This window comes from Mixophyes fleayi, chromosome 4 (assembly GCF_038048845.1).
Source record: "Mixophyes fleayi isolate aMixFle1 chromosome 4, aMixFle1.hap1, whole genome shotgun sequence".
Taxonomy (NCBI): domain Eukaryota; kingdom Metazoa; phylum Chordata; class Amphibia; order Anura; family Limnodynastidae; genus Mixophyes; species Mixophyes fleayi.
The window spans coordinates 136,645,074-136,666,152 of record NC_134405.1 but is presented as its reverse complement, the minus strand read 5'-3'; the positions used below and the strand labels follow the sequence as shown (position 1 = coordinate 136,666,152).

The window sequence follows — 21,079 nt, the reverse complement described above, 5'->3', positions numbered from 1 at the left end:
CACTCGGGCATTGATCAGGGTAGAGGGAGGGTGTGTTAGGTGGTCCTCTGTCCTGCTATATCTCGTGCTGTTCAGTTCTGTGCTGTGCTGTGCTGTGCTGTGCTGTGCTCTGTGTTCTGCTCAGTCCAGTGGTGCTGTGTCCTGTGCTCTGTCCCTCTGAGTTCAGTGGTGCTGCTGGGTCCTGTGCTGTGTCCTGTTCAGTCCAGTGGTGCTGTGTCCTGTGCTCTGTCCTTCTGAGTTCAGTGGTGCTGCTGGGTCCTGTGCTGTGTCCTGTTCAGTCCAGTGGTGCTGTGTCCTGTGCTCTGTCCTTCTAAGGGCATTGTTATTTCCCCATTATTCCCAAATTATAAAAAATTTCAAAAAAAGTTATAAAAAAAAAAAAAAAAAGAAGAAGTAATTATATAAAAAAAATAAAATATCCCAAAACAATCCTGCAGTATAAGTCCATTGGTACTGCTATATTACAAAGTTCACTGATTCAGCAGTATAAGTCCAGTGGTACTGCAATATTACAAAGTTCACTGATTCAGCAGTATAAGTCCAGTGGTACTGCTATATTACAAAGTTCACTGATTCAGCAGTATAAGTCCATTGGTACTGCTATATTACAAAGTTCACTGATTCAGCAGTATAAGTCCAGTGGTACTGCAATATTACAAAGTTCACTGATTCAGCAGTATAAGTCCAGTGGTACTGATATATTACTGGCAGGAAAAAAAGGCAGTTTGGAAGCTCCTGTACAAACTGGCTCTATTTTACCTGAGTTGTCCCCCCTCCAGTGTGTACTTGGAAAGAGTTTTTAGTGCAGCGGGGAACCTGGTCAGTGAGCGGCGAAGGAGGTTGCTTCCTCAGAACGTTGAAAAAATGATGTTCATAAAAATAAATTATCAATTCCTCAATCAAGTACAGCACTGCCCTCCAGATAGTACAGAGGGACCTGTGGTTGTGGAGTCCAGCGGGGACGAATTGATCATGTGTGAGGAGGAGGAAGTACACACTGAAGGGGGAGAGGAATCAGAGGTTGAGGATGAGGACGACATCTTGCCTCAGTAGAGCCTGTTTAGTTTGTACAGGGAGAGATGAATAGCTTTTTTGGTGTGGGGGCCCAAACAAACCAATCATTTCAGCCACAGTTGTTTGGTAGGCCCTGTCGCTGAAATGATTGGTTTGTTAAAGTGTGCATGTCCTATTTTAACACCATAAGGGTGGGTGGGAGGGCCCAAAGACAATTCCATCTTGCAACTCTTTTTTTGCCATTATGTGACCATTCAACAGTCGTTTGCCATGAGCACAAAGTAAAACAAAATTAAAACAAATTCAACAAATTAAACCAAAAGTAAAATTCCCTGTCATAATCAAAAACAAGAGGTATTGACGTGCTTGAACTACTGTAGTGTTTATAACTTATAAACACTACACTTGAAAGCTTGAGCCTTTAAATGAAAAAGTCTCTCTTCATTGCACGAATATTTGCAACAGGGACATTTTTTTGGTTAACAAAGTCAACAAATAACACTTCGACGCTGTCTGTCTTTCACATACTTGATGGGATCTCAATGATGAATTTAATTTTTTTTTATGTTTTTTTCAAAATAAATCCGAATCCAAAACCTTAAATCCGAACCAAAACCTTTCGTCAGGTGTTTTGCGAAACAAATCCGAACCCAAAACCTCAAGCAAATCCGAATCCAAAACACAAAACACGAGACACCAAAAGTGGCCAGTGCACATCCCTATTCCTAATCTGTATTTAGCAAGGAGCATCCTCAATCAGCCTGGCTCCTCCGATCAGTCTGTGCAGCCTTCTGCGCCTCCACAAATTTTTCCACTTTGGCCTGTAGATCTATGTGTTCCCTGCAAAACTAGGTACCATTGCGCAAAAGTCAGTGTGTGACTTCACAAAAGGTAATTTCCATTGTGTTCTCCGCTTTTGCGGTTCATAAATTAGCTTTAATTTTTCCTGGTTTTCCAGGAGGTCAAAAATAGACTGTGAGCTCAAAATTCTGTGTACAATTATATGTTCTATTTATATAAAGTAAATCTATTTGCCATCATGCTTAAACCTTTGGCAGATAGCAAAGTTATCTACATATATACATTCTAGTAGCAAACTATTACGTTTTGTAAAGTACTTGCACTAGTCATAAACAGGCATATCCAGCCACAGACCCCGGCCACCAAGCAGACAAAATTTTATGGCAAAATCACACAGATGCACCTATTTTGCATTGGATCAAACAATCATATTCCATCAAGTACAGCAAGAGCAATCAAATGATGATGGCACACATGGCAAGATGGCAGTGTTGCCCAACCGTATTGTCTGCATGTGCCAATCAACAGGAGTTGCAGGACAGGAACATAAACATTCCTGGTCAAACGTTAATCAGATTCCATGGTCTGTAATTTGTGGCCAGGAATATTCAGATGTATAAATGTCTCAGGATGGGCCATGAAAATTGCAGCATATATGGGCAGCTTCATGCTAAGAAAAGAATCAATGCAAAGTGAACTGGAATCTGTTCTGTCCATCTAGAACTGAATGTATGTTATGATATATCAAAATAAAAAGAAATACTGTTTCAGGATTCTCCCGGACATTCCGGGAGAGTTGGCAAGTATGAATAATATACTGAAAGGTTGGCAAGCCTGTGGGGCCCTTATGCTGGTGGGGCCCCCGGGCAAGTGCCCAGCGTGCCCATGCATTAAGACAGCTCTGGTCGAGTTATTTTTATTAAGCAACTGTTTTTTTAGTATGTGAAAACTGAATCTATGACCATTATGAAAAATAACAGTAAAACGTCCGGATATACAGTCATGGCCAAAAGTTTTGAGAATGACACAAGTATTGGTTTTCACAAAGTGTGCTGCTCCTGTGTTTTTAGACTTTTTGTCAGATGTTGCTATGGTATACTGAAGTAAAATTACAAGCATTTCATAAATGTCAAAGGCCTTTTTTGACAATTACATAAAGTTTATGCATAGAGTCAATATTTGCAGTGTTGACCCTTCTTTTTGAAGACCTCTGCAATTTGCCCTGGCATTCTGTCAATAAATTTATGGGCCACATACTGACTGATGGCCGCCCATTCTTGCCTAATCAATGCTTGGAGTTCGTCAGAATTTGGGGGGTTTTTATTTTTACACCTACCTCTTGAGGATTGACCACAAGTTCTCAATGGGATTAAGGTCTGGGGAGTTTCCTGGCCATGGACCCAAAATTTAAATGTTGTGATCCCTGGGCCAATTAGTTATCACTTTTGCTTTATGGCAAGATGCTCCGTCATGCTGGATAAGGCATTGTTCGTCACCAAACTGTTCTTGGATGGTTGGGAGAAGTTGCTCTTGGAGGATGTTTTGGTACTATTATTTATTCATGGCTGTGTTCTTAGGCAAAATTGTGAGTGAGCCCACTCCATTGGCTGAGAAGCAACCCCACACATGAATGGTCTCAGGATGCTTTACTGTTGGCATTACACAGGACTGATGGTAGTGCTCACCTTTCCTTCTCTGGACAATCGTTTTTCCAAATGCCAACAATCTGAAAGGGGATTCATCAGAGAAGATGACTTTACCCCAGTCCTCAGCAGTCCAATCCCTGTTCCTTTTGAAGAATATCGGTCTGTCCTTGATGTTTATCCTGAAGAGAAGTGGCTTCTTTGCTGGCCTTCTTGACACTGTGCATGCAGATACACTCACACCTGCCTGCTGCCATTCGTGAGCAAGCTTGCACTTCTGGTGCCCCGATCCCGCAGCTGAATCAACTTTAGGAGGCAGTCCTGGCGTTTGCTGGATGTTCTTGGGTGCCCTGAAGCCTTCTTCACAACTATTGAACCTCTCTTCTTGTAGTTCTTGATGATCCGATAAATGGTTAATTTAGGTGTAATTTTACAAGCAGCAATATCCTTGCCTGTGAAGCCCTTTTTGTGCAAAGCAATAATAACTGCACATGTTTCCTTGCAGCTAACCATGGTTAACAGAGGTTATCAATGATTTCAAGCACAACCCTCCTTTTAAAGCTTCCAGTCTGTTATTCTAACTCAATCAGCATGACAGAGTGATCTCCAGCCTTTTCCTTGTCAACACTCTCACCTGTATTAACGAGAGAATCACTGACCTGATGTCAGCTGTTCCTTTTGTGGCAGCGCTAAATGCAGTGGTAATGTTGTTTTTGGGATAAAGTTCATTGTCATAGCAAAGAGGGACTTTGAAATTAATTTAAATTCATCTGATCACTCTTCATGACATACTGGAGTATATACAATTGTCATCATAAAAACTGAGGCAGCAGACTTTGTGAAAAATAATATTTGTGTCATTCTCAAAACTTTTGGCCACAACTGTATACTGTTTTTTGGTTTTGCTGTATGACTAACACTGACAACATTAGATATAGAATGAGGAAGAGCAGACAGGACTTAATTAAAGTGTCACAGGAAGGAAATGTGAAGCATGTTTATGGTGAAACGCTCGTGCTGCACATGCAATTGTACAGAAATTATGCAATGTGTTGGTCACTGCCACTAAACTTCCACTGGGCATTACATATGTTATATCCTTTCACTTACTAACCCAACGCAAGACATGCTCAGAGTAGCACATTATATATATACACAAGTTAACCCGTGCATGATACTCATGCATTCTAGTCAAATCAAGCTACTTAAGGTCCTAAAAAGGTTCCTGTCATGCATTTGGGTCTAGCCCAGGCCTCCTCAGGGGAAGAGCGTTACTTCACGACGCAAGCGCCCTTTTTAATGTGTGTTCATGAGGTAAAATTACCTCACGAAAATGAGTTTGAGCCCTCAACTCGTAAATTTAGCCTTTACTACCCCTCCCACGGGGGGAAGGGGAGATGATGGAAGTTAACTGACTTCACTATTCTAATTTTTTTATAGATATATCTATAATATAAATGTCTAGTGGCGTGTGTTAGTCTGTCTGTGTGTGTATGTGTGTGTGTGTGTGTGTGTGTGTGTGTGGAAAAAATAAAACCAAGCTGCAGCGCCACCTGCTGGGCGGAGTTATACACTGACCTACTAAATTCTTAGTGTGTGTGTAAAAAAAAATTCAGAAAGGGCTGAAATTTGGTATACTAAGATGTTTTTAATTTGTTAATTTAATTTGTTAATTGTTAAAAGTGTTTATAAAGATTTAAAAAATATATATATATATTTCTTGAAGGAGAAGTGACAGTTGGGAGTGGTTGGTGGTTGCCGGGGGTGACAGTGGGGAGTGGTTGGTGGTTGAGGCCTGGGCTATGGCCCAAATGCATGACAAGAACCTTTTTAACACCTTAAGTAGCTTGATTTGACTAGAATGCATGAGTATCATGCACGGCTTAACTTGTATATATATATATATATATATATATATATATATATATATATATATATGTATATATATGTATATATGTATGCATATATATATATATTTATATGTATATAGTGTATATATGTAATACATGTAACAGGATTATTCTTGTGTGTAAATAGTTAGTGATTTTATTATTGCTACTCTTTTCAGTTTTCTTTCCTCCAGGGAGGAGTGCAACAAGTTGCATTTGCATGGTAATGATTATTACATTACCACGCCAGCACTCCCTGGCTCCATCCCGACTCATCCTCTGGCCATACTGCGTGACTGATGTCTATGCAAAGTGGCCACCTGGAGGCAAGTATGGTGTACATTGTTAATGTGTGATTCTCTTTCCTCCATATTTTCCTTGATATATAGACCCTACATATTTCATTAACTATATCAGTGTTTCTTAACTCCAGTCCTCACTGAACCCCAACAGCTCATGTTTTCAGGATTTCTTCAAAAATGCACATGTGACTTAGTCTACTTGGCTGGGTCAGTAATTATCCCACTTGTTCCACAGACAGAAATCCTCAAAACATGAGCTGTTGGGGTTCAGTGAGGACTGGAGTTAAGAAACACTGATCTATATGGTACAGCTCCTTGACTTCAGATGGAGAAGGACAGGCATAAGACGGAGGCACAAGAAGTTGTTTCCTCAAATATTTTATCCAAATGAATGCCCTCTAATTGATGATAAGATGATTTGCAAACCTTGTTATTAATGCAACAAGGGTTAACTGTTTTGTAGACAGCAACAACATTGTTGCAGCAATGTAAAAATTAGTCTTTATTGCCTGCCATGTTTTATTGTAGTCAATAGTGTCCTCCATAGAGAATGCAGAGTTCTGACTTCTATAGGGGCTATGTATTCAGTAGAGATGCTCGGGCTCTGTTTTCAGAAAACCGAGCCCATCCGAACTTAGGGGATCCGAGTAGGCTCATGAGCCGGTTCAGTACTTTCGCCCGTCCTCGGATCTGATTAGAGGCAAAACGTCATTGTTGCGTTGTCGAATCTCGCGGGTTTTGGATTCCATAAGTACCTCCCTCCCCATGAGATCCAGCGCCATTACTCACACAGAAACAGGGGTAGCAGTGTTCTTGTCACTCTTCATTCTCCAGTGACATTACTGAGTGCTATTGCTCACACAGAAACATGGGTAGCGGTGTTCTTGTCACTCTTCAGTCTCCAGTGCCATTGCTCATACAGAAACAGGAGAGGTAGCAGTGTTCATGTCACTTGACAAAAATTGACTGGAAATTAATGTTATTGAGGTTAATAATAATTTAGGAACAAAAAAAGAGACAAATTATGTGATTTTAGAAAAAAAATCATGATTTTTAGAAAAAAAAAATAGTGATCCAAAACCAAAACAAAAAAGGGCGGTTTTGCCAAAACGAAAACACGAAGTTAATCCAGATCCAAAACCAAAACATGGGGGTCAGTGAACATCTCTAGTATTAAGGCATATATGGTGGAATAAGAGGCATATTCCCACTCTTTCCTTCATATTTGGCTTGTGACAGCCACTTATGTAGCTGTCCATCAGGGGCAGTTGAGAGGAGTCGGGTCAGAGAAAGGGTGCACACATGACAATGAAATTAAGCATATTGCTCACTGACCTCCTCACTCACTCCCCTCCTCCCTGTCCCAATATTCTCCATCACTTCTGAAGTGGTACATGTAGCTTTGCTTTTAGAGCAGAGCTGCTTTATATATAATACATACATATTACATATGACACCATCCTGCACCCTGGAGAGACATACCTCCCATCTTCCTGCATCTCCTGGACATGGTTTTGTCCAGGAGACTGAAATAAGAAGTTTCTCAAGTTCCTTAATGATCCTTAATGAATCAGGCCCCTAGAGAGGAAAAAAGGTTATATTAATACAGTATATGACTTATGGAAAATATATATATATATATGACTTAGGAAATTTTGGGTAACATACGCAGCTCTTAACTTCTTGCTGAATTGTGCTAGGTGATAAAAAACAAATATGAACATATTTACATATAGCGTTTACATTACCTTATTAAGTAAGCCTGATTACTTATACATACATACATTCTGCAGGGTTCCATTAAAAATAAAGAAAGAAAGTAAGCCAGAAATGAGTATCTTTTTTGTGTTTTTGTGCAGTAATTATCCTTGTATTCTTAGTTTCTTGCTAACCATAAATGTTCAGATATATTTAGAAATAAAATGGCAATGTGCCTTGTTTCACTTATAGTAATGTCTTATTTTCCGTATAGTGTACAGATTTTATTCTGAATACGGGATATGAAATTATTCTGCAGAGATTACTGGATGGGAGGAAGATGTGTAAGGATGTGGAGGACCTTTTGAAGCAGAGGTAAGAAACCTCCATAAACTTCACCATGTTCCTTTCTAAAACAGGAACTGGATACATAAATCAGCTGCATGATATGTGGTTTTTTGTGTGTAATCTTATGGTTTATTATTTATCTTGGTGTCACTAGTTACCATCACAAAACCTCAACATATTTAGCGCAAACTCAGGACTTTTCGTTACCACAGAGATAGTGTCACCACCAACACTTTGCATACTCCTGAGTTTTACTCGGCCTATTTCTAAATGCTCAGGGCCTTATTAAGGGCCGCCCAAGGACTAATACACCCATAGCTCTCACATACACACACACGCAATTATTAAAGGAATATCCAGGAGTAATCTCCAGCGTTCAAATCTAGACAGACTGTTCCTTTCTCTCTTACCTTTTCTTGCATCTTTGACTGACTTCTGAAAAGTTGGGTTCTTATTTGAAAATATGCAAAAATTGTTTTAGAATGCAAAATGCTAACAAATCATGAAGAATTATGCTCTTTAGTTCAAACACAACACTCCATTATGTGCTCCGAGCACAGGTAATATATAGACAATAAAATATATGATACATTTATTGGCCAAGAGCTATAATCAAATACTAACATCTACCAACCCCATTTGAGTAGTCTTTAGTATTCTAGTGGCTGCTGTGACCACAGAGAACATCCTTGTGACCAATACACAATACAGAGAGAATCCTTGTGACCACTACACAACACAGAGAGCATCCTTGTGAACACCACACAATACGGAGATCATGCTCTCCACCAGTCATTTCATCAACCATCCCCTAGCCATTTCATCACTTTTCATCACAGTTGAGAATGGCGATAAAAAACTCTTAGTCTGCCCAGGAATACGTGACAGGTGGCTGAGAGCTGTGTGCTAAGTCCACCTGATGTTATTAGGGGATTTTGAGTAGAAATAGCAGCCAATGTGAGCGATTTACAGAGAATTCCAGCTCTTGGAGGAAACATCTGTCCATCTGGATCCAAAGCAAAGCCATGCCCTTAGGTGGCCAAACCAAACAAGTTGTGCAGTTGACTGTTTGGCCACTATATATGTACAGTGGTTATAAAATTATTCACCTCCTTTGGCATTTTTCACATTTTGTTTCCTTACATCATGCAATCCAAAAGGAATTTAATCAAGAATTCTTACCACTGATCAACATAAAATACTTTGTATTGTTAAGTTATAAAAAACTCTAAGGACACTCTTAAGTCTTCTTTTCATCTTACCTCTTGGTACAATCTAGAACTACTCGCAGGACAACCACCCTTGTAAATGTCTTTATTTGGAATACAAACATCAAAATTCTGTCAAATACTTGATTACATATAAACTTATAAAGTAACAAATACAAAATAAAATATGTAAAACCCATTCATTTTATTTGCCACCACTCACAAAAACAGACCTTCACTGCTGTGTAGCAAATGCCCACCTGTAAAATGTGTAGTACTACCTTCTCCATCCTAGACAGCTCATTTACATAATTGTAAGCAATTTAAAGTGTCATTTTTCCACGTCTGCAACAAGCAAGCAATGACCCCGTCTCCAGAATCACTCCCATCAGACAATACAAACTTTTGAACCCATCATCATCATCATTTATTTATATAGCGCCACTAATTCCGCAGCGCTGTACAGAGAACCCATTCACATCAGTCCCTGCCCCATTGGAACTTACAGTCTAAATTCCCTAATATAGACACACACTCACAAACAGACAGACACTAGGGTCAATTTTTGAAAGCAGCCAATTAACCTACCAGTATGTTTTTGGAGTGTGGGAGGAAACCGGAGCACCCGGAGGAAACCCACGCAAACACAGGGAGAACATACAAACCTGGATTACCCATGCAGACACTACCATCTTTGTCTGCAAATCCACACACACCCATAAAATGTGGTTGATTATTTGGCACAAAAGTAAACTCATAGGGGGGTATTCAATTGTTAGCCAGAACCGCTAAAATCCCGCGCTCGAAAAATATTACCGTTAAAACGGTAATATCTCGCTGGATTACAGCTCGCAGCTCCCTGAGCTGCAAGCTGAAATCCAGCGAGTAAATTACCGTATTAACGGTATTTACGCGCAATATTACCGTATTAGCGGTAATATTTTTCGAGCGCGGGATTTTAGCGGTTCTCGCTAACAATTGAATACCCCCCATAATGTCACAAAGAAAAATTGCACTGTATTTAAATTATCCATATTGCCTGGCCATTCAAAATGACTAGATCTGTGTCTAACTTGTTGATGCAGAGTGCTGGTCCAAATTGCACAGTTTTGTTGCTGCAGCAGTCAAATCAACTACCAGATAATGTGGTGCCAAATGGTACAGTTTACCAATGATTGCACGCACATGCACACTGATCGATCAACATACAATCAATTCTGACCGGATTTTGATCAGCAAGTTCGATTGTACAGACCCCATACACACAGTTATATTACCGACCTGAACATTCTATTTGTGCCCAGCATTGCTCTAGTGGTTGCATAATATAATATGATCAGTACAGACCATTATATCAAATACCCTTTGTCAGGGCTGAAAAGATCTGAATGACCTTTTTGGAGCAGCGTGTACTTAGAAAGATTATATAAGCATGTACATGCAGTGTATTGTAGGGGCATAGAGATAGGCAAGCGACTAAACCTTTAATAAGACCACTGCACATAATCAATATACAGCAGTACTTTAAATACAGCATAAGGTTAATAAATCCAGCATGCCAACAGAATAAGAGACATGGTAATGTTCGATTTCAAGTGGTAAGCAGGGTCTTTTTTAGGCAAAACATCAATAGACAAGTTGGAAAAACTGGAACTATCCCGGGAAATTAGGGATGTGAGTAAATGTGTTACATGTACATGATACCGGATTGCATTCTATCAAAAATGTCATGTAATTATCCATATGTAACACCCAGGGCCGGTGCTAGGGTCCTTGGCGCCCTAGGCACACTTTCAAAATCCGCACCCCCGCCCACGTCTTTCCTTACCTTAACTTGCCTCCATAAAGCTGCTTCTCTCTGCTCCGTCTCCTCCGCTCCACTCACTGACACTGTCGGGCCATGATGAGGATGTCACGCCCGACAGTGAGTGGAGGGGGGGAGACGGAGCGCCCCATCAGCTGTTGGAGGGGAGGGCGGCGGCGGTGGTGATCCATAGTCCCTCCCCGTGGATTTATCTCAAGCTGTGCGGCGGCCGTGGAGGGTCTGGTCAGCGGTCGCCGCACAGTATTAAAGTAATTTTAATTCTGTGGCGCCCACCAGAGCCCGGCGCCCTAGGCAACTGCCTAACCTTGCCTAATGGAAGCACCGGGCCTGGTAACACCTCAACTATGGGCTGCAGTTTATGCATTAGGCAAATGTCTCTTTTACTGGAGACCTATGATCATATTGAGGTGATGACATCTCATGTATCACTTTCACAATTTAGTATTTAAGATTGGTGCAAGCATTTGATAAATGATCAGTAAATTCCCTTTTTTTTGTTGCCAGGGCCATTGCAGAAGAAAAATATGGAAAGGAATTAGTTCAAATTGCGAAAAAGGCTGGAGGACAAGCAGAAATCAAGTAAGAACTTTGTGACATCAGTTTTGAGAAAAGTGAGATAATAATATCAGTGGTGGCCATTTCTGACAGTTCACCTGTTTTTACACCATAACATAGATTTGTGTGACAAGATGACAATTCATGAAGGAGAAATGTTCTGCTCTGGGTACTGAGTAAATTAGGACAAGAGTTGGGCAACATCTAGAAAGGTATCATAGTCTCCTTTGGGAAAAACACACAAGACCTGTCAAACCAGATGGCAGTTCCACAAATAAAAATGCACTTTGTAATTGTATATCTAGCACTGTTGTCCTTGTTGATGGTGATGAGGGTAATGATGATGTACATTTTGTTAGTTATAGGAATGAAGCTCCACCTGATTATAAATGCAAACGGCAAATTCTCGGTCACCATTTAATGTTTGTAATAATTTCACAAGACAAATAGACAGTTGGAAAAAGTACAGCAAGACACATGCTAGAGCACTCTCCTTAATACGGAGAAAAATGATAGCTTTAGAAATGGTGCCTTTCATAAGTTTGTTGAATCTGTGTCATTTCGGGAAATGACATCTTATGTAGAACCAAACTGGTAAGTACCTAGTCAGTGTTATTTATTAAACAAAGCTGTACCCACTTTATATGCGGATACAAATCACCCATGTAAAATTAACTTTTAAACACCCTCCCTTGTAGGAGCGTCAGTAAAAGTTTTGGCTTCATAGCAAGAATTTGAATAGATCCCAAAGGTTTCTAGAACGTATCTCCACTCTCCTTCCCTCCCAACTAACCGAGCCATATGCCTGCCTCTGCTTGCTATCTCCCACTTTGCTCTGCACTTCCTGCTCAAGGGGAAGAGGACATCAGAATACCCTTCCCCTTGAGCAGGATTTAGTTTTGGAGTCCTAGAATGCCAACTTCCAAGCGCAGCAATCTGGATTTCAAATATTTTGTGGTATCACACACCATGGAGCTTGTTAACCTTATTAAGATTCCTCCTGTCAATGCGCAGCATGCTATTGTCCCAAAAGACAGCAGAGAGGAGCAGGGCTTAGAGCAGCATGGGTGACAGCTACACTGTAGCAGCTGATACCCCTGCTGCTCCAGCAGTTATGCCCATACTACCTAGTTTTCACTCACTGTTTGTGCTGCCTGCTGCTCCCACAGAGATTGTAGATGGCTGATAGGAAGCAGACAGAGTGCAATAAAACTCAGACACAGGGAATCCGAGCAAATCACAATTTAAAAGTAGAATTTAAAATAAATCAGTGCTGTGGCACAAAGCTTTAAATCACCCCTACTTACATATTTTTTAACATAAATATAACATTTATTGACAGGCACTTATAACATATAGGGGCAGATTCAATTCCCTGAGTATGCCGTATAATAAGCACAGCAGTGGTAATGCTGAGACATATAATCAATGATAATCACAGAGTATTAATGCCCATTAAAATGCACAGGTGTTTCAGTACTCAATAATGTACCCTCAGTGATGCACAGTAATATATTAACATATTACTAGTAATATCAAAGCTCTACAAGTGTTCAGTAATATGACACCAGTAAGGGCAGTACTATTCTAACAGTAATATCCAGTAATATGCTAACTTTAAAGCCAAGTAATATACCAACACTAATGCCCAACAATATGCCAATAGTAGTAATGCCTAGTAAAGTACCAGTTGTTACAATGACCAGTAATATGCCAACCGCAGTGGTGTCCAATAACATACTAGCATTAAAGTCCAGTCATTTGTCAGCAGATATGTAAAAGCCAAGAAAAAGGGCAGCAGTGCAAATGTCATGCAATATCTCAACAGTAATACATAGTAATATGCCAGTGGTAGAAATACTTGGTAATATCCCAATAGTAATATGCCAGTGGTAGAAATACTCGGTAATATCCCAATAGTGATATGCCAGTGGTAGAAATACTCAGTAATATCCCAATAGTGATACATAGTAATATGCCAATGGTAGAAATACTCAGTAATATCCCAATAGTGATATGCCAGTGGTAGAAATACTCAGTAATATCCTAATAGTAATACATAGTAATATGCCATTGGTAGAAATAGTCAGTATTATCCCAACAGTAATACATAGTAATATGCCATTGGTAGAAATAGTCAGTAATATCCCAATAGTAATATGCCAGGGGTAGAAATACTCAGTAATATCCCAATAGTAATACATAGTAATATGCCATTGTAATGTGAGAAGTATGGGGCTGCTGTAATGTGAGACGTGGGGGGCTGTTGTAATGTGAGAAGTGGGGTTGGGACTTTTGTAATGTGAGAAGTGGGGATCGGGCTTTTGTAATATGAGAAGTGGGGTTGGGGCTTTTGTAATGTGGGAGGTGGGGTTAGGGCTTTTGTAATGTGAGAAATGGGGTTGGGGCTTTTGTAATGTGAGAAGTGGGGTTGGGGCTTTTATAATGTGAGAGGTGGGGTTAGGACTTTTTTAATGTGAGAAATGGGGTTGGGGCTTTTGTAATGTGAGAAGTGGGGTTGGGGCTTTTGTAATGTGAGAAATGGGGTTGGGGCTTTTGTAATGTGAGAAGTGGGGTTGGGGCTTTTATAATGTGAGAGGTGGGGTTAGGACTTTTTTAATGTGAGAAATGGGGTTGGGGCTTTTGTAATGTGAGAAGTGGGGTTGGGGCTTTTATAATGTGAGAGGTGGGGTTAGGACTTTTTTAATGTGAGAAATGGGGTTGGGGCTTTTGTAATGTGAGAAGTGGGGTTGGGGCTTTTGTAATGTGAGAAATGGGGTTGGGGCTTTTGTAATGTGAGAAGTGGGGTTGGGGCTTTTGTAATGTTAGAAGTGGGGGGGCTGCTGTAATGTGAGAAGTGGGGGGCTTTTGTAATGTGAGAAGTGGGGTTGGGGCTGTTGTAATATGAGAATTGGGGGGGGCTGTTCTAATGTGAGAAGTGGGGTTTGGGGCTTTTGTAATGTTAGAAGTGGGGGGGCTGCTGTAATGTGAGAAGTGGGGGGGCTGCTGTAATGTGAAAAGTGGGGGGCTGTTGTAATGTGAGAAGTGGGGGGGATGTTGTAATGTGAGAAGTGGGGGGATCTGTTGTAATGTCTGAAGGGGATCTGTCCTAACGTGTGAAGGGAGGCTGTTCTAATGTGTGAATTGGGGGCTGCTCTAATGTGTGTAGTGAGGGGCTGCTCTAATGTGTGAGAAAAGGGGGGTTCTTAGTATAATGTGTGATATGAGGGAAGGGAGGGGGGCTGTCTTAATAGTACATGGATGGGAGGTAGACTATTAATTTAATAGTTGAGTTTAGGCGCGGGCTAATTATTTCATGGGTGCTACTTTATTTGTGGGGTGAAGCAATTTGGTGAAGCAATTTAATTTATTGGTGGACTATTTAACTTAATAGTGGGACCTATGAAATGAAGATGGGGTGACATACCTTTATTGCTGGGGTGGTTTGGGGTTTTTAATTGATTGTGTCGCTGAGTTTGGGGAGGAGGGCTAATATTTATTAAATGTGAATATAAATTATTTAATGCCAGGAATGGTTGTCAGAAATGGCAACTTTAAATGTAATTTCTATTATTTTTTTGCTGGGGTCGGTTGGAGGGTAATAGATCTATTTATCAAATGTGAGTACTATTATTTTAATGTTGGGACTGGAGGGAGGTCTAATTATTAAACATGGGTGCTATTGAATTAACTTGACTTGGCTGGTTGGTGTTTGCTAAATTACATGTATTCATTTTTTTCCCAAATAGGGCCCCCATCATTCCAGGGTCCAGACAAGCAGCAATTGGTCTAAAGACACCAGCAGCCAGAGGTGGTGAAAGTGAGAAGAACAGGTAGGAGAGAGAAGGACAGTCTGCCAACTGTCCTGAATCTGGTGGGGCAGTCCCGAATTTGGGTGACTGTTTTGCTTGGTCTGACTACAAGGTCAGTTGGGAGGTATGTCCCGCTTCACACTGTACTGCTTGTGAAGGCTGAACTGTGTGCACCTAACAGTAGTGTACACAGTTTTGCCTGAGTATTTGTCTAACTGATAACCATCCTGTCTTAAGTGTCCTTGGTTCCCCAGAGTCTTATTCCAGCTCTGGTGATACTTTAGTGGTTCTTGCATTGCATGCTTTCAACCTTGGACTGGGCCCGTTGTCAGATCACTTTGTTGGACACATGGCCAGCCCCCAGTGCACTGACAATAAAATTAATCCTGCCTCCTTTGCCCTTAATATATCACCAGCAAAACCTTGGAATAGCTCTCCCCTTCACTTATGCCATTGTCTGCCAACCCTCCTTGCACTGTTATTCAACAATCCCCCAATCACTGGGCACATTTAGGGCTTATACACAATTATTAATAAAGACATGTTTTCTTGCAGATACTTGAAGCATTTCACCTTTGAGGTGATTTCACCTGGACAGCCATTTATTATAAGGATTATTTTAAATGCATGTTTTTGAAACTCACATATTTATATATTATATATAGCGAGAGATTTAACTGGTAGTTTGCATCTCATGACGTTAGGAGAAGATGCAACACTGCGGTGATGTGCTCATATGGTGCTCTGGCAGACTGATCAAATATGATTGTGCCAACATGTTTTCGTAATAGTTAAGTCAGATATGTTTCTATGAAGGGAATTTTGGAAGGATGTGTTAGTAGGCAACTAAACAAGTTGGAGCACAGAGGCATAAACCAGTTGCTTATAATGCAGAAGGATTCATGTAATTTTATAACACAGGACTGGCAGCTTTTGCCCTGCATTGCTTTAGAGATGACCCACTGTGTCTTAAGTCATCACAACTAGGGTTTCCTAAATGATACTACAACCAAGTTCCAATAGTTCTAAATCTCGCCTACTTGTGTTAACCCCACCTACAGTTGATTTGGTCCCACCCACATGAGCCCACATCAATACTTTTTTCCAGGACCACTTTAAGTTCTCAATCCGTCCTTGGTAATATCCCAATAGTGATTTGCCATGCTAGTCCATGTGTGTGTTTGTTATGGCAGGCACAACCCACAGACAGGTAAAAATACTTATAGCACAGTTTGCATTTAATTTAATCAGTAAGATTTGGACTGGCAAGATACAATGACCAAACAGTATGTAAAACAGGCATGCAGTGGGCTCAGGATAAATTGTGTTTTTTCATATATGTTACAGATATTTAAAGTGATATCTATTTCTAATTATCTATCTGTATGTTTATTCCAGCAAACTACGTGAGTCCTTTGATACTTTAAAACAGCGTAAGTAACAAGCTTTGTTCTTTAATAATCTTCTTCTATGTGACTGGCTCAGACTAACCTTAATCCAGGTCCTGGTGCAGCAGCAACACATGGTGTGGCGCACCATGATATTTATACAGTAGAACATTATACATTTATTTGTAGCACAAAATGCACTTTAAATGTATTGTGTGCTTATGTATTATATAGCATTTGTGGCATTTTCTAAGGTAGTAAATGAACATACATACAAGAACTTTCTCTAGATGGCTTTAAATGCAGCATAGCTAATTGCTGGGGTCCCATCTAATTTCCTTCACCTCTTTTACCTCTGTAGAGCAGTGGGTTCCTGTTGTCAAATAATATATAATGCAGCTTCTAGATTGTGTTTGCTGTTTTCTATTGATTTTCTTTTAAGCGAAATTAACATGGGAAACATTTCCAGAATGGAAACCTGGAGCAGAATATGACTCTCTAAGGGAATAGTTTTGTGCCGGGTTTTAAAGTGCATTTAGAGACCATGTAAAAATGTCTTTAGGATTTAGAGCCTTTTCTATGTAATTTTATTTATTTTAGAAATTGAGAATATTGGTTACTCGCACATCCAGCTGGCGACAACAATGAGAGAAGAGCTGCGGAGCTTGGAGGACTTCAGAGAGAGGCAGAAGGAACTGAGAAAAAAGGTGATATGGATATGAAGTACTCAAAAATGATAACCTTATTATGAATATAATGATAACAATACATATCTAGAATAATATGGTTGCATATATAATCAAGTGTCTTCAGCATAAATCCTGTAGGGCTCTCACATATCATCACTTGTGAAGCTTTTTAATTAATAAGCTTGACCAATCAATGGAGGGACATAGATGTATTAACCAGAGAAAATAGAGCAGAGGTGGATAATATCCAAAGGAAACTACAATCAAATCAGACACAGTAAGATATGTATATTATATAATTAATTTGTGTCCTTAAAACAGAACTACTATCCATTGTTCCCTTTGAGTGTCTAGATGTCAGGTGTTTCTAGTGCATAACGGTCATCTTTTTCAGCTAGTTTTTCAAGTATTCCTCTCGTAGCCCACAATATTTCTCTGTAAAAACATATGTCAAAACTGGTGAGCAGCACGGTGGCTTAGTGGTTAGCACTTCTGCCTCACAGCACTGGGGTCATGAGTTCGATTCCCGACCCTGGCCTTATCTGTGTGGAGTTTGTATGTTCTCCGTGGGTTTCCTCCGGGTGCTCCGGTTTCCTCCCACACCCAAAAAACATACTTATAGGTTAATTGGCTGCTATTAAATTGGCCCTAGTCTCTCTCAGTCTATGTGTGTGTCTGTTAGGGAATTTAGATTGTAAGCTCCAATGGGGCAGGGACTGATGTGAGTGAGTTCTCTGTACAGCGCTGCAGAATTAGTGGTGCTATATAAATAAATGATGATGGTGGAGTAAAGAGGGTGTTATTAAAAGGGTGCCTTATAATGAAATTGAAATCACTTAATGTACATTTGTTAATAAAAATACAGACTGGGTTTTCATTCTGCCTGGGTCAAACAATCCATATGGCAATTGCTGCCCTTGTCCACGATCTACACACAGTGGGGCAACTGTTTTGTAGGCAGATCAACTATATTTATGAGGATTTAGCCTAACAATTCAGTAGGAACCAGTCCCTTTTGACTACTGGTATTGAAGTGTCTCAGTGATAATCTGGTTCCTAGTGATTTCATGAATACTGGTTCAGCCCACAGAATGACCATCACCATTGTGTGTAGGTGTTCTGTGCTTTTTAATAAATACGGTAATTGAAAAGGGCTATATTGCCAGCATAATGACATTATTGCATATTTTTTCCAGTATAGCAACTGTGACTAATATATTTCATTGTTTCCTCGCACAGTATGAGTATGCAATGGAGCGTCTGCAGAAGAATAAAGTATCCTTGTACAAGAAGACAATGGATGTGAGTTATAATATAGAATTAATTCAGTAATTATATTTAGGAATTTCACACATATAGGCTAATGTTTCAATCATGCTTTACTTAATTACTACAGAAGCTATAGCCAATAATGTACAATGTTCGTATTAGCTGTTTGTGTAAAAGGGTGATGGGGTCTATATATGAAGAGTAGTCATATTGATTATATATACTGAAAATGGTCCATGGTGCTTTCTTATTCAATACTTGTACAGTAAAAGTAAATTTTTCCATGAAATATTCAGAGATTTATACCTGTTATTTTGTCACCAGTGACTGGGCAGAGCTGCTTTAGACAAAAGAAAATGTAGCCTTTTGTAATGTAATCTTAACATACCACAAAATGTAATTATAGCATTTATGAGTTTTGCACTGAAAATATCACACTATATGGTATGTGTTTAGATTATCAGTTAGTGAAAAGAATTACTGACAATTTTTTTCTTAAGAAATTATTTTGTACTGTTTATTGTCTCTTTCAATTCCCTTTTAGTCCAAGAAAATTTATGAACAAAAGTGCCGAGATGCAGAGGAAGCCGAGCAGAACTTTGAACTTCTGGCAATCTCAGGAAATGCTAAACAAGTAGAGAAGGTAAACAAGACCTGTCATACTCATTCATAGTTGTCGGTGAAACACAAGTGGCTTCTGTTTACGGTTACGGTTCACAAGTAGTTTTTGCGTGAAGTGTTAATATGCAATATTGACAAATATCTTTTTAATCTTTCTATACCTTTCAAAAACTTGATATTACAAGTGCCAGTTATATATGAGAAAATTATATAGTATATTCTGGTTTTAAGAGTTCAAGTACTATATTAGGGGTCAGAGCTGGATCAACCCCAGGAAAGGTATATTTTGGGGCATCTGCCACAGACAACACTGCTTTTTCTTTCTACTGTAAGACTTTTAACCAACAACCATGTCTTGGGTGCCACCCTGTGTATGTTTAATGTTCTCAGTCTGCATCATTCCTCTTCGCCTTCACCCATACAATTAATAAATGAGACTTCCACTCTATGGTACTAACCTCACATACAAACTGAAACTGATTTCCAGTTCACAACTAGGTTAACTATCTGCATTGCAATCCATCATTACCAAGATGTCAGGCCCAAACCTTGCTCCATCCTCTCATACACAGACTGGCTTTCCTTCAGCTCACACATAGTTGTCAGCTCCCCCACAACCAATATATACATTTCTATTACTCACTGGCTTAGAGTTCCATTACCTGGCAACATAAGAGTGGGCTGCAACCGACGTTCAGAGCCCAGCCCTCTGCAATGTGACATGCTAGATTTCAAAAACAAACTTTAGTCCCCACAAAAAACATTTTCAGAAACAAGTTATTTTCTTCAAGTACCTCAACAATTATAAAACTATTCCAAAAGGCATAGCTCAAATGAGTTCATGTTAGAGAAATACTACTGCAGTATCTTACAATGACCATTGCAAAATCATGATCATTGTGGGCGAAGCAGATCGTTGTAGCTTCAGATTCCATATTCTTCCTTTTTAATCTCTTAATAAAGTGCAGCTATTGAATAAGGAATTAAACAGGGTCAAACTCAAAAGCCGCACAACCATAGAGTAATTTGTATTTGCCTATTCTAATACATTTATAAACTAAATGCAGAAATTAATATTCTGTAGTGTACACTGTGCAATCAGGGCCTCATTATCCAATAGGCTGACTAGGCTGCAGCCTAGGGTTCAAGGCTTTTGGGGGGGGGGTAAAATTGTGAAAAGGAAAAAGGCATAAACTGAAATAAATTTTAAAATATAAGAGAGTAATTGTGAATGAAGGAGAAAAGGGGGTGAAGGAAGCCGGATTTTAAATTAAAGATAAGTTTGTTTTTATCTACCAGGTATTAGTGGTATGCAGGGTGAGGGGGAGCTACGAGCGTATTACCCTAGGGCAGCCCGAAACCTTAATCAGGCCCTGAGTACAATCTCTGTTTTTGACTTGTGAAAGGCTGGGTCACTTGTGCTTTCCACAAACATCCATGAGTAGCCATGGCCAGCAGCCATAGTGCAATGAAACCTGACTTTTTTCCTGAGTTGTAGCTTCAGAGGGCACCTCAGGCTCACAACTAGGATGTGACTGTTTTACAAAGTTCCACATTTTTATAATTGTATTTGCTGTATCTTGAGTCATTTCTCCTATAAATAAATGTCATAATTTCTTTGTATCATTTTTCTTGGGTGTGTTCACCTTGCCTTCTGCTCAGACTCCCATCTGCTGTAACCTATTCCTTCATCCATAACTACCCAAGGCTTAACCAAATGTTCTATATGTTGATTTCCAGAGCTTTTGCAAATATATGTTTAGTCTGCTTTGCACGATCGCTGTATTGTAATTAATTTTCTATATTGGGAGTGTGCTTGTCCCTGCTGAAAGCTATCTCATAAACCCACAGCTTCTGTGAGACCTGTGGTTATTCCTCTACAGCTTTTAGTTACTGTATTTTTCAATTCCCACAAAACGATTGTTTCATTTCCTGTTCTTAAATTACCTGAAACATGTTTTTAAAATGGCTTTGAAGTGACATTGCACTGAATTATATAATACAGATATTATAACTG

General features: G+C 39.7%; 1 protein-coding gene across 4 annotated transcripts in view; it reads left to right on the top strand.

Annotated features, from left to right (window-relative positions):
- PSTPIP1 (proline-serine-threonine phosphatase interacting protein 1) overlaps positions 1 to 21,079 on the top strand; it is an 89,690-nt gene that overhangs the window by 37,836 nt on the left and 30,775 nt on the right. For 2 of the 4 annotated variants that reach the window (XM_075208420.1, XM_075208419.1), the window contains exons 2-8: positions 7,622 to 7,722; positions 11,233 to 11,307; positions 15,033 to 15,116; positions 16,494 to 16,528; positions 17,084 to 17,190; positions 18,412 to 18,474; positions 18,986 to 19,084. In XM_075208420.1, coding sequence (XP_075064521.1) covers positions 7,622 to 7,722; positions 11,233 to 11,307; positions 15,033 to 15,116; positions 16,494 to 16,528; positions 17,084 to 17,190; positions 18,412 to 18,474; positions 18,986 to 19,084 — 564 coding nt within the window. The remainder of the gene's footprint in view (positions 1 to 7,621; positions 7,723 to 11,232; positions 11,308 to 15,032; positions 15,117 to 16,493; positions 16,529 to 17,083; positions 17,191 to 18,411; positions 18,475 to 18,985; positions 19,085 to 21,079) is intronic. The other 2 variants (XM_075208421.1, XM_075208423.1) reach the window with 1 other exon arrangement.